Source organism: Xiphophorus maculatus, chromosome 15 (genome assembly GCF_002775205.1).
Source record: "Xiphophorus maculatus strain JP 163 A chromosome 15, X_maculatus-5.0-male, whole genome shotgun sequence".
Classification (NCBI taxonomy): Eukaryota; Metazoa; Chordata; class Actinopteri; order Cyprinodontiformes; family Poeciliidae; genus Xiphophorus; species Xiphophorus maculatus.
The window spans coordinates 3,867,086-3,880,894 of NC_036457.1; the positions used below are offsets into that span (position 1 = coordinate 3,867,086).

At 38.3% G+C, this 13,809-nt stretch overlaps 1 protein-coding gene across 1 annotated transcript; it reads left to right on the plus strand.

Moving 5' to 3' along the window:
* The first annotated feature begins 1,991 nt into the window (after positions 1-1,991).
* LOC102229102 (interferon-induced protein 44-like) lies at positions 1,992-9,913 on the plus strand. Its single transcript, XM_014472381.2, has 8 exons — positions 1,992-2,079; positions 2,266-2,355; positions 2,434-2,467; positions 2,673-2,868; positions 8,872-9,030; positions 9,127-9,301; positions 9,456-9,556; positions 9,714-9,913. Exons 2-8 carry the CDS (start codon positions 2,268-2,270, stop codon positions 9,870-9,872), a joined length of 912 nt encoding a protein of 303 aa, XP_014327867.2. The 5' UTR covers positions 1,992-2,079; positions 2,266-2,267; the 3' UTR covers positions 9,873-9,913.
* Positions 9,914-13,809: the final 3,896 nt, after the last annotated feature.

Sequence of the window (13,809 nt, forward strand, 5' to 3'; positions counted from 1 at the left end):
AAGATAAAGACAGACTGAACTGTCTGAAAAGTCAAGATATCTTTATCTGTCAGATTGATTATATATTTTTATTTTACCTGTCTGATGAAGCTGCCTTGACTGTCAACACATGCACCCGCCCTGTGACTGATGTTGTTCTCCAAGGCGCTGATGACAGAGATGATAAAGCTATTTGCTCCAGCTCTTTCATAAAAAAGAATCCTGAACTGCTGATGACCTTCACCTCTGGGTTTACAGTTTATGAACAGTGGGTCATTCCATCTGTTTCTGCTCAGGACAGCAAACATCACGGTCCAAAATCAAATGGACGAATTACTGAACAGGAACATGTTTGCTGAGGTTAGAAGGCAAGAAAAGAGAAAATGGAGGCTTAAAGTGGAAATCCTGTTAACAGTACAATTCTTGTACAATATACAGTATTATTGAATAGACACTCACCACCAATCAATCTCCAGCTATTGTTCATCAAGAACTTTTAATTGCAGAAATATTGAAATACATATAATTTATTATAGTAATACATACATACATATCCGTTTTAAGCAAACTTAAACTTAAGGAGGAAGTGGAGAGCTAAAAAGACATCCCATACCTGAAATAAACATCCAAAGTTAAATCTAATCTAACTTTGACATACAAATTTTTATATCTTTTTGTAAATTCAATGATAATGATAATAGCACATGGAATACAATAGAACATAGTAACTAATTTCAATAAATTTTGATAGTCTATCACTGAATGTCCTTTAAAAGTGGTAGTATAAAATACATTTTCCAAAGGTAATGGGTGGTCATATAGGACATTAGATATTTCTAAACTTCAGCAAATGATTAATAAACCTGAAAGTAAAAACAACCATTACAATACAACATGCTCTAACTGGATCTGATGACGCACAAATTCCTTATGAGTGTACGACTGACATGCTGCTGTGAGAAAAAACAACAAAACCTCTTGATCCAGTTTACTTTCATTTCTCATAATTATGTGATTTACCAGAAGACACATTAGAAGTTGGCATGTAACGAAAGAAATATTTATGACTTATTTTTTTCTCTGAAAAAAATAAGGAGACAGGAATTTATTACTTACATTTTTGGGTGGTTGTTTGTGTTCTCCTGAAGGTCACAAACTGACTTTGTGACATGGTTTTCTTTTGCCAGATTTGTGGTACTCTAAATTTCCTGACAACATTGCTGTGCATCTTAGAGGGTGTGTTTGTGTCCACACGAGCCTGTTTGTGCTCCAGCGGGATCACAGTGAGATACAGCGATACAAGCTGACAGGTTATCCTGTCTTTAACTCCATAACCAACTATAATGAATGAGTCCATGGCAAAATTATCTGTCAAATAAGTACTACATGAAGCAGTTTTGCCTGGTTCCCTTTAATTGATTTTTTTTCTTACTTTTAATGATCTATAGAAAATCAGGCTGTTTTCCATGGAAATGTGACATGAATAGGTTGGCACCACAGTAGAGCACGAAAACCAGATGAACAGAGTCGACTGACGGGGATTTCTGTGTTTCAGTAGGAAATAGAAGTAATGTGTGGGGAACGCCAAGGCACAAGTCACATGGGGTACATTTTAATCTGAGCTATTATGACTCAGGTTATAATGGGAAGCAAGATTAGCTACCATAACTATGCAGATGATACACAGCTCCACATTGCAATGTCACCAGATGACCTTTGATCCCATCCAATCACAGAACAGATGCTTAGAACAGAAAAATGTATGGATGTGTTAAAACTTTCTCCAGCTGAACAGAAACAAATCTGAAGTTATTATCTTTGGACCTAAAGAGGAACGATGTTTTGAAGAAAATTGGAGGATCACAGATCTGGCAAAAGACAGAACTTGCTTTTCCTGATTGTAAATGTTCAGCAATGAAAACATCATCATCAGCGTCATACATGTTTTATCTAGTAGAAACTTGTAAAGTGTCTTCTTGTAAATCACAAGTGAAAGTAACTTTGATGAAGAGGTTTTATATCTTGCAGCAGCGTCTCAGTCGTACGCTGCCAGTCAACCTGTGTTTCATCAGCTCTAGATAGAGACTCTGCATTGCAAAGGTACGTTTTTTACATTCAGATTTATAGATCAGTTTGCTTCCTAATGTGTAAAAATATTCAATCTGTTTTAAACTCACTTTTTAATCACGTTTTGTTTATGGAATTTATTATTGTTGCATTTGCAAAAAATGATTTAATTTACGTACAATTAGATTAGATTTAACTCAGTGTTTTTTTCTATTTCAGTTATGGCAAATCTTTTTAGGAACATTTGGTCTATTTTTAGCCGTACTCGTAGTCTTCCTCCGAATCCTCCGAATCCTCCACCACCTCCACGTAAGTCTGCTTAAAACTGAAATACTTTTGTTTATTATTATAATTGTCATGTAATTTCAATATTTCTTCACCTATCAGTTCTTGATGAACCATGGCTGAAACTTAATTGGGGGTGAGTGTTTAAGGAACAGTGTTTTGCATAGCAACTTTATTGTAACTGTGTAGATCATTTCCACTTCAAGACTCTATTATCTTGTTTCTGACCTTTAACCTTACACAAGGTTCCAGTTCAGTAATTCAGCCAATTTATTAAGGACTGTGATGTTTATACAGTCAGTTACAGCTAGGGGGCGATGTGATGTTTGTTTTCTGAGCAGAGACAGAGAAAATGACCTGCAGTTCATAAACAACTACAAACCTAAAGGTGAAGGTCATCATCAGTTCAGGATTCTTCTCCATGGACCAGTTGGAGCCGGAAAATCCAGTTTCATCAACTCTGTCATCAGCGCCTTGGAGGCTAAAATCAGTCACAGGGCTTTTGCAAACACCGGACAGAGCAGCTTTACCAATGAGGTAAGAAGAAAATATATAATTAACATATGAGGTAAAAAAATATCCTTATTCCCTCTCTAACTTTTAATCCCCATGACTAGTTCTTCATTGATCTAAGATCAGACGATTGATTTAAAGAATATTTCTAAAATCACTTCTAGTGAAATAGAAATAGTTTTTCGTGGACTTCCGGCTGAATGGCGGTGGAGTAAGTCGTGTCTTGGCGTGCTCCTGCGGGTTAGCTGTTTTTTTTTCGGTTATTACCTGGCACATTTTCTCAACTTCGATTTCAAACGATAACTAATCAATACATTGAACACTATCCTTTTTTTTGGACACTAAAATGCCACCAAAGCCGGTTAAAGGAGGAAATTCGATTCAGTCCCACCTGCGGCCTGCCCCTCGTGGTGAGTCCTCGGCCTGTGCTGAGTCAACTCTTGTGTCGGAGGCGGCGGCCCGAGCCGCTGCAATTAGCGATGTCAGCAGTCTTAAACAGGAGCTGCTTGCGGCTCTCCGGGATGACTTTACTGCTATACTTAAAGCAGAGTTTCATTCTGTTCTTGGTGAAAGTCTTTCTTCGATTAAGTCCGAGCTGCTGTCCTTCAAGAAGGAATTGTCCTCTGGCCTCACTGCGGTGCAGGAGAGTTTTACGGGGCTAAACGTAACGGTTGCTGAGATGGAGAAATCCCTATCCACCTGCACTGATGACATCGTTGGCCTCCGGAAGACAGTGGACAGCCTTACTAAAACTGTGGCACAGTTGGAGGACAAATGTGATGACTTGGAGTCCCGGTCCCGGCGTCAGAACATCCGCATCATTGGTGTCCCGGAGGACGACCCTTTATCGGCTTCGACGGCTGCGGTCTCTCGGTTGCTAAAGGAAGCCTTCGGTTTCGCGGACGAACCGTTGCTCGACCGCGCTCACCGTATCCCGATCCCGAAACCCAAGGCAGGTGAGCGCCCTCGCCCCATCGTAGCTAAGCTACATTACCACTCCGACTGTGTGAAAATCCTGTCGAAGGCAAGGGAGCTGCAGCGGATTAAGATGAACGGTACGACCATCTTCGTTTTCCCCGATTATACTGTTAGGACGGCCCGAGCACGGGCTGCCTTTACAGATTGCCGTCGCCGACTCCGTGGCATTGAGGGGGTCCGGTTCGGCTTGCTCCATCCGGCCCGGTTGCGGATTACCCATGGTGGAACTACGCGAGTTTTCACCTCTCCGGAGGAGGCTAATATCTACATCGAGTCCATTACCAAGTGAGAGCTATAATCACAAGGATTTGTTTCACATTCTGGGGACTTTGTTTTGTCTGGTTAAGTAACATGGGAAGAAAGGAAAAAAGAAAAAACGGACTGTTTCGAAATAGTTGGGGCTTACTTGTGTAATTCAAATGATGGATGTTTTCTGCAGGTGTTGTTGATTTCCTAGAATAGTGCCTATTGTATATTTAAATTTTCTCTCTATTCTGCTGATTCTGCAGGAGTCGCCTAGTATTAAAGGGAGCTTTTTTGTTGTTGCGCTGTTTGGCTGTAAGGATAAGTTGAAAGTGGCTCCTGTTGGAGTCTGCACGGTCCCTTCATTTGGGGAAGGGCAGAGTGCAAGTAAGGGGTGGGGGGGGAAATGTTTGTATATGTTTTCTTTTGTTTTTTGTGAATTTTTTTTATTTTTTTGTCCCTTCTTGGGGATGGAGGGGGTGGCAATATCTTTCAACTTCTGTTATAAACAACTGGTCACATGTCTGTTGATTTGAAAGCGTCTGTTAGATTCCTAAGTTGGAATGTTAAAGGTCTTAATAGTCCAGTGAAGAGATCTAAAATAAACTCTCATCTGAAGCGCCTAAACCCTGATGTAGTATTTCTACAGGAAACACATCTGCAGGATGCAAATTGGTCCAGGCTCAAATATTCATGGGTTGGAGAGATTTACCACTCGGGCTTCAACTCGAAAGCTAGAGGAGTAGCCATATTATTTAATAAGAAGGTTCATTTCACAGCATCAAAAATAATGCGAGACACAAATGGCAGATTTCTTATAATTGCAGGTAGTCTGTTCCATACCCCTGTCTTATTAGTGAACATTTATGCACCAAACTTTGATAATCCTGATTTTATAAATAATCTATTTAGCACACTTCCTTTTCTTGACACTCATTTGTTGATTCTAGCTGGGGACTTGAACTGTGTAATGAACCCAGCATTAGATCGCTCCTCATCTCGGGCCTCTACGCAGTCAAATATGTCTAAATCAATTTCGGACTTTATGACCCAAAATGGGTATGTAGATCCATGGAGGGCACGTAATCCGCTAACTAAGACATATTCTTTTTTCTCTCAGGTACACCAGTCCTATTCCCGTATAGATTATTTTTTTATTGATGGCTCTTTAATGCATAGAGTCACATCTTCTGAATACTATCCGATTATTATTTCTGATCATTCCCCTTTAAGCCTTGATATAAACTTCATGAATAAACCCCGTTCTTGCCCTTGTTGGAGATTTAATAGTCTCCTGTTATCAGATGAAGCATTCAATAAATTTATCCTATCAACAATTGATGATTTCCTTACGTTTAACAAGAGCGACACAGTTTCTTTCTCATTATTATGGGAAACATTAAAAGCCTATCTTCGGGGTCAGATTATTTCTTTTTCAGCTAATGCTAATAAAAATATCCGAACTAAAATATCAGAAATATCAACAAAAATTCAGGAAATCGACAGGCAAAATGCCACTAATCCGTCATTCGCTTTACTGAAGCAACGACTGGATCTTCAAACTGAACTTGATCTCCTAACAACTTCTAATGCGGAGCGTCTCTTGATTCGATCTCGAGCCTCTTATTATGAGCATGGAGAAAAACCAAGTAGGCTCCTGGCACACCAACTGAAACGCAAAGCTAGCTCTCGCACAATATCTCAAATCAAGGATCAGTTGGGCAATCTCGTTTCCGATCCTGTTTCTATCAGTGACATTTTTAAGAAATTTTATTGTAATCTGTATAAATCTGAACTGCAATCGGGCTCAGATGAGTTATTTGCCTTTCTTCAGAATATTGACGTCCCTAGGTTAAGTAAATTGGTTTCTGATCAACTTGATGCTCCCATCAAATTGGAAGAAATTTTTACATCAATCAATAATATGCAGAGTGGTAAGGCTCCCGGCTCGGACGGATTTTCTGCCGAATTTTTTAAGAAATTTAAAGACAAGATGGCCCCTCTTCTTCTCGAGGTCTATAATGAGTCCCTGGGGCGTGGCCTGTTGCCCCCCACGTTGGCTCAGGCTTCAATTTCTCTCCTGTTGAAGAGGGGTAAAGATCCTACTGCTTGCGAGTCTTATAGGCCCCTGTCGCTCTTGAATGTGGATTTTAAAATTTTAGCTAAAATACTCGCAACTCGGCTTGAGATGGTGCTTCCTCAGATTATTTCGCATGAACAGAATGGATTCATCAAAGGTCGTCATTTGTTCTTTAATATTCGTACACTATTGAATGCAATTTTTTCAGCTCATTCCTCCACGTCTCCGGAGGTGATCATTTCTCTTGACGCCGAGAAAGCCTTTGATCGAGTAGAATGGGAGTACCTCTTTGCCGTTCTCAAAAGGTTTGGTTTTGGGGGGAGGTTTTTGGCCTGGATCAAGCTACTTTATTCATCTCCTCAGGCTTGTATTGTCACCAACTCCGTCCAATCTGATTATTTTCCGTTGGGACGCGGTACGAGACAGGGTTGTCCTCTTTCTCCTCTCTTGTTTGCGTTAGCCATTGAACCTCTTTCTGCTGCGCTAAGATCCCTCTCTTCTTTTCATGGAATTATCCGCTCTGGTGTTGAACTTAAACTGTCCTTATATGCAGACGACCTTCTCTTGTATGTTTCAGATCCTTTACATAGTCTTCCTCCAATTTTGGATATTCTTGAAAAATTTGGATCTTTCTCCGGCTACAAAATTAACTTGCTTAAAAGTGAATGCTACCCAGTAAACTCATTGGCATTGGAACTTGGGCTTCCTGACATTCCTTTTAGACTCAGCCCCTCAGGGTTTAGGTACTTGGGAATTAATATTACACGTACTCTGCCCTCAATGTTTTCTCAGAATTTTGCCCCCCTAGTCTCTCAAATTGCATCAGATTTTCAGAGATGGAACTCTCTCCCTCTTTCACTAATTGGCAGGATTAATGTTATTAAAATGAATGTTCTACCTAGACTTCTTTTTTTATTTCAATGTATCCCTCTATTCTTGCCTAGACAGTTCTTCAAGTCCCTCGATCAGATGGTTTCTTCATTTGTGTGGAACAATAAGGCCCCCAGATTGAGGCTTTCTCTATTGCAGCAGTTCACCACGAGTGGTGGTCTTTCCTTACCCAATTTTGCAATGTATTACTGGTCTTCACATATTCATAAATTGATTTATTGGCTAAATTCACCTAATCTGATCTGGTGTAAACTTGAAATTCAATCGATTTCTACATCTTTGTCACCTGCCTCAATTATCTATTCATCACTACCAATTAAACTATCCTCTGTTATTACAAATCCTATAGTGCTCTCTACACTTAAGATCTGGTCACAATTTAGGTCCCATTTTAAATTTATATCTCCCTCTATTAAAATGCCGTTATTAAAAAATCCTTTATTTTCTCCTGCGACCACTAATGTTGGCTACAGAGTTTGGCATGAGAGAGGCATTTGTACAATGAGAGATCTCTACAAAGATGGTCTATTTCTTAGTTTTTCGGAGTTGTCCTCGAAATTTAACCTACCTTCTTCTCATCTGTTTCTCTATTTCCAAATCAGACATTGTGTTTCTTCGTTGTTCCCAAATTTTCCAACTCTTCCTGTTGATCCACCATGGGTCGACCTTCTAGTTTTGACACCCAATCTGAAATCACCCCTTTCTAATATATATGGCAAGCTTATGGGAATTGAGCCCGATTCATCGGGTAAAACCAGAACTCTATGGGAACGTGAATTGGGTGTTAAACTGTCTGATTCATGGTGGGATAAAGTTATTCTCAGTATACGTCAAAGCACACCATGTGCCAGATTACAGCTTGTACAGTTTAAAGTGATAAACAGAGTCCATTTCTCAAAATCCCGTCTATCTACAATTTTTCCTTCAATTTTAGACCAGTGTGACAGATGCCAGACCTCTCCCTGCAACTTAAGTCATATGTTTTTCTTTTGCCCGAGCTTACAAAAATTTTGGAACTATGTCTTTTCCATACTCTCAGGGGTTTTTGGAATCCAGATCCGAAGCGATCCACTAATTGCCATTTTTGGAGTTCCAGGGACCTCACTTAATCTGTCGCCCCTGCAGGGGGAGGTCTTGGCTTTCTGTTCTCTCCTTGCCAGACGCTGCATTTTACTCTGCTGGAAATCTCCTACATCTCCATCTACTTCACAATGGCTTAATACTGTAAGATCATGCTTAAGGATAGAAAAGATTTTATTAACAGTGAAAGGTAGTTCAGCAAAATTTACTCACAAGTGGGCACCTTTTGTGACATACTTAAAATCTCTGCCTTTATAACGCATATCTTGATGTGACTGACCCATCATGTCATGGGACTAAAATTTACAGAACAATTGAGTAAAGTGCTGTTGCCTTTTAGGCTCTCAATGCCGTCCAACCCCCTCATCCCCCCCCCCCCCCCCCTTTTTTATTTTATTTTTAATTTTTATGTAATTTTACTTATTTGGTCTCGTTTTTGTTATGTCAGTACGGGGATTTATGTTCGTTGTGTGTTAAAAAAAAAAAAATCGGAGAAGTCATGTAAGCTTTGCAAAATGTGTGTAATATCAATGTATGTTCTCCTGATAAACAAATAAACAAAAAAAAAAAAGAAATAGTTTTTCGTGTAATACTCCCCCCAGAACAACACAATTTTCAAAATACACAAAAAGGATCAATTGAATAAACAGATTGAAAGACAAAAGCAAAAGTTTTTATGATCCAGAGGCATCAGCCAGTCAGGTGATGGATGGAGGTTTCAGTGTGATGTCATTTTGTTTTTTTCTGATTACCAGTACAAAATGTACAGCATTAAGAAAGGAAACCAGGGTGAGATGTATCCTTTCGTGCTGAATGACATGATGGGTTTGAAGAATCTGGGTCGGAAATACAGAAGAGTCTATGAGAAAGACATGAAAATGGCCATGAAGGGGCACATCCAGGATGGATACACAGTAAGGTTTCTGCTGCGGCTGTTAAAACTAAAGGAGAAAAAGCAGACCACGATGTTTTGTTATTTTTATGGCTACTTAACTTTCACCTCTTTTCAGTTCAACCCTGAGAGTGCATTGTCAAAAAATAATCCGCTCCACTACAACAAGAATCCAACTATCAATGACAAAGTTCACATCCTGGTTTCTGTCATTGACGCCGACAGCGTAAATCGGCTGGACAAATCTGTGGTGGAGATAATTCAGGACATCAGAGACGAAGCCACTGAACTGGGTGAGAAAAAAATATACCAAAGAACAATAAAAAACATTTTAAATAATTTTACTTTCAATAAAGTTATTTAAAAACAAAATTTGTTTTATATTTTTCTGCATAATTTATCAAACCACATAAGTTTAAATTTGAACTTCTTGTGTTTCCCCCGCAGGGATTCCTCATGTGGCCATTCTCACCAAAATTGATGAAGTCCATCCTGAGATCAACAAAGATGTGAAAAATTTCTGCAGGAGCCAGGAGCTTCAGAAAAAGGTACATTGTTTCAGTTTTTCTGTAACTTAAATGGTCCATCCTGAGTGAGTTTATTTAAACACTGAATATTGCTGATTTTCTTTAAAATAGGATTCATTAAATCATTATTTTGGGTATTTTTAGTCCATCTTTCACCTTTTGTGGTTTTAACTTGCAGGTTAAGGACCTCAGCAATCTGGTGGGAATCCCACAGAATTGCATCTTCCCTTTGAAAAACTACCACAGTGAGATGATGTTGAACGATGACATGGATGCTCTGATCCTGAAAATCCTGAGACGCATCATTGAGATAGGAGATGAAAAACTTAGCAGTTAAAAAATGACCTAAATCTATTCAGTTATGTTAAAATATTAAAACCATCCTAATGTCTCCATGTTTTTTATTGACATGATCTTAATCATGATTGAACCCATAATGTGTTTGAAAAGTTCAGCACTGTAAAAATAAAATTAATAAACTTCAAAGTCCAAAATTGATATAAGACTTTGCATGATTTAGTGATGCATCTGTGAGTTTGAATGTTGTGTTGATGTTTTCTTTCAGGTATTTTATAACAGGATTGAATTACTTAATTCAATCAAATCAGAATCATAGAACAAAGCTTCTCAAAGATCTAAATCAGTTCTGCACAGAAAATCACGGCATCCATATGTTCTTTTTTTATGCTTAATTTAACACAAGGAACATGTGAAACAAAGGCATCAGGTTTGATGGTTATTGATATGCAAGAAGTTAATTTGACTACATTAACTCACAATAATGTAACCCTTCAAATTATTAATATAGGATGAATTTTTAAAACAATAATGTTTAAAATGTGGAATGTTGTTGATTTTGTTGCTGCTACTCATAAATGGTTGGCTGGGCTCAAGGCTGCTCAGCCAGTGGACCTTGTGACAAAGTGGTTCAGTTTGTGTTCACCACTTCTCCCTTATTCTTATTTCTGATTCATAATGCTTAAATGTAAACATTACTTTGCAACTTTGCTTCACTTACTATCCCAGGTTTGTTTGTGTTAGCATTATGTTGCAGTTTCCATCTATTTATATGTTTAGGTTAAAGCTACTACTTCTGGACTATTGGTTGAACTTGTTTATTTTGTTTCAAAGTATATTCATGATATTTGTTTTCCTTTTTACTCACCATTGTTTGTCCCTTGTAGATCTGCAGCAGTGCAGGAGTATGGGAGGGGCCGGCCCAGTATTTCCTGCTGAAATGGCTGGATGATGTCATTGATTACCTTGCTGGGTTCTACCAATTAGAGGGTTTTCTTTATAGTATTGCTTTGTTTTTCTTTAAAGTAACTTTTTGAGTTATCTTGTATTACATGGTTTATTTTGCAGACCCTTTCTTTAAGTAGATGAGTTTGTAAATTGGATTAATAATTTTATTCTTGTTTCTCCGTTTAGACTTTGTTGGGTTTTTTTACCTGTTTAATTGTGGCTTGGTCCAATCAAGTGCAGGTGTGTTGCCAATTGACTATAAAAACACTGAGTTCTTGGAAGCTCAAGAAAAAGAGGGTTGTCAGAGTCAAATGTAACAAATAAAAGTCATCAGAAGGATCTGGAACCAGTGGCTGACGCTGTTTTTGTGTTCACCTTGCTGATCCTTGACCACACTACTTTACATTTTATATGGTCCATAAATGGTCCATTTATGGTTGGCTGGGGCTCAAGGCTGCTCAGCCAGTGGGCCTGATATGGTCCATAAATGGGCCTGATATGGTCCATTTATGGTTGGCTGGGCTCAAGGCTGCTCAGCCAGTGGGCCTGATAGTATTAAACAGAATGAGAGTAAAATAATAACAAAGCTGAACCAAAAGCTGCCAGAGGCATGATCATGATGGAGGAGAAGCTGCAGATTGAACCTCATGACAGCATTTCAAATGTTTCCTTAAGAACTTTTAGGAGAACTCAAAAGGATTCTTCTATAACAAGAATATAACAAGTAGAAACGTAGAGGATTCATTCATTTATTCTATAACAAGTTTCTTCTTAAGCAGCAAATCTTCAGACCTGTCTAAGCAAATAAAAGCAGAAAAGGCTGCACTCTTGGCTTATGCAGCTGCTTTAAAGGAAAATCACACATTGGATGAGCAGGAAATACCTGTTAAAGAAAAAAAGGAACAAAATACACATCCCACCTCAGGTGGATGACACTGTTTTCAATACTTTGCTGTCACAAACGGCTCCCCCTGCTGTTCAAACTTCTAAAGCTTTCATTATTTTACCTGAACCCAATATTACCACTCTGCTCCCATCAAATCAAGATCAACCTGCTGGAGACCTCTACAATGTGTTGAAACAACAGAATGACATAACAGCTCTTCTGGTTCAAATGCAAACAAGCCAGTTACCACCACACAGAGAAATCCCCATCTATGACGGAGATCCTCTACAGTTCAACTCCTTTATGAAAGCCTTTGAACATTGTGTGGAGCCAAAGACCAGCTGTAAAGGAGACTGTTTGTACTACCTTGAACAGTACACCAGGGGGCAACCAAGAGCCTTCATACGTAGCTGCCTTCTCATGACTGCAGAAAGAGAATATCTGGCCAAGCAACTCCTCAAAAAACATTTTGGCAATGAATATAATATTTCTGCAGCCTACATGGAAAAGGTCACTAGTTGGCCCAACATTAAAGCTGAAGATGCTAAAGCAATAAAAGCATTTGTAGTGGTGTTTAATTGTAGAGCAGAATATAAAGGGGTCTCACTCAACAGTCAGCTTTTACAGAGATCAAACATATCTAACTCATTGGTGGAGGTTCTAGTGAGGAACGTGGCATTAATGGCAGACATAAAATCCATGTTCCACCAGATTAAGTGGAACATAGATTTTATGTCTGGATCCACTGAGGAGCATGTAAACTTTCTACGTTTCATGTGGCCTCAAGATAATTTCGAACAAGACCTTGAGGAATACTGTATTACTGTCCACTTATTGGCAAAGTGAGCTGTGCTTGCTTTGCTCTCAGACTGCTGAGGACAACCGGTCCAACTTCTCAACAGATGTTGTACTAGCAGTCAAAAGCTTTTACATGGATGACCTCTTAACGAAAGTGCCTTTACCGTTCCCAAAGATCTTATGGCTATTTGCAGCAGAGGAGGATTTATGCTAACCCAATGGATTATCAACAGCCAAGAAGTGCTCCAATATATCCAAGGTCAGCTCAGGTAATGTTATTAGAATTAAATATGATGAAGAGTATGGTGTAGAACTGCTTTTTGTGAGAAGTGTCCGAAGATGTTAGATGATTCATTAATTTATTACAACCTGAATTGATTAGAGGGCTTTATAAAAACAGAAGATTTCTACTAAGAATTATAACCATTTTCAAAATGAAATCATTTCGAAAATGGCTCAAAATGTTTATCACTATTTCTGATACAATGGTCTCAAGAGCTGAGAAAGAAATTTTCACGATGTTAGAGAATGTTACTAATAAAGTCCCAGAGGTTGGTCCACTGCTCATACATATATTAATGTTTTAGGGTCGTTTCTATACCCTTATGCAGAGAACAAAGATGACAGAAAGTTGCCACTGTGTGAATAACAAACTTGCAGAGAACGGTGCAATTTATTCTGTTGTCATAGGATTGGATTCTACAAAGACTAATATGATTGATATTTGATATTACAGAAAAGGAAACTGGTGAAAAGAACAGACTTGTTTCCTCTAATTTGTGAAATACAAGTTGTGAAGAAACTGTTTCTTTGCAATGGAAAACTAAATAATAGTGTTATAAGAAAGTGCAGCACTTTTTCTTTTATAATTTTTTATTTGATATTTAATATTTTAATTACTCTTATTTAATTTTTAAAATTTGGATAAATGGATATGAACACTTATTTGAACAAAATATAAATTGTAGTATTGTTGAAAAGAATCGTTTTTGAGATGTGCACTATAAATATACACTGTGAAGCAAATCTTATCTGCACTAAATTAAAAATACTTTAGAAAAATATACTGAATTACAAGGCTCTACAGAACAGTGTGCTATTGTAGATGTAACCTGTATGATTATAATTAAATGATTTTAATAATCATAGATTATCTAAGTGGGTCACTTTAAGACATGAAACTCCAGGGCTGAAAATAAATCCCACTCTGGCCTTGAGCCTGAACGTTGCACACTCAGATTTAAGATCTCAGAAGAAGAAATAAGCTTCAGACTAATCATCACTGCCGCCACCTCCATACTTCACCCTAATAGAAAAAGATCAAACTCTGATTTTGTGTGTTTTT

Bases quoted from the DNA above. Each gene is read 5' to 3' on its own strand.
- LOC102229102 (XM_014472381.2), top strand. From the start codon at position 2,268: ATGGCAAATCTTTTTAGGAACATTTGGTCTATTTTTAGCCGTACTCGT. The intron at 9,031-9,126 runs GTAAGGTTTCTG...ACCTCTTTTCAG, and splicing joins ACATCCAGGATGGATACACA to TTCAACCCTGAGAGTGCATT. The intron at 9,557-9,713 runs GTACATTGTTTC...TTTAACTTGCAG, and splicing joins GCCAGGAGCTTCAGAAAAAG to GTTAAGGACCTCAGCAATCT.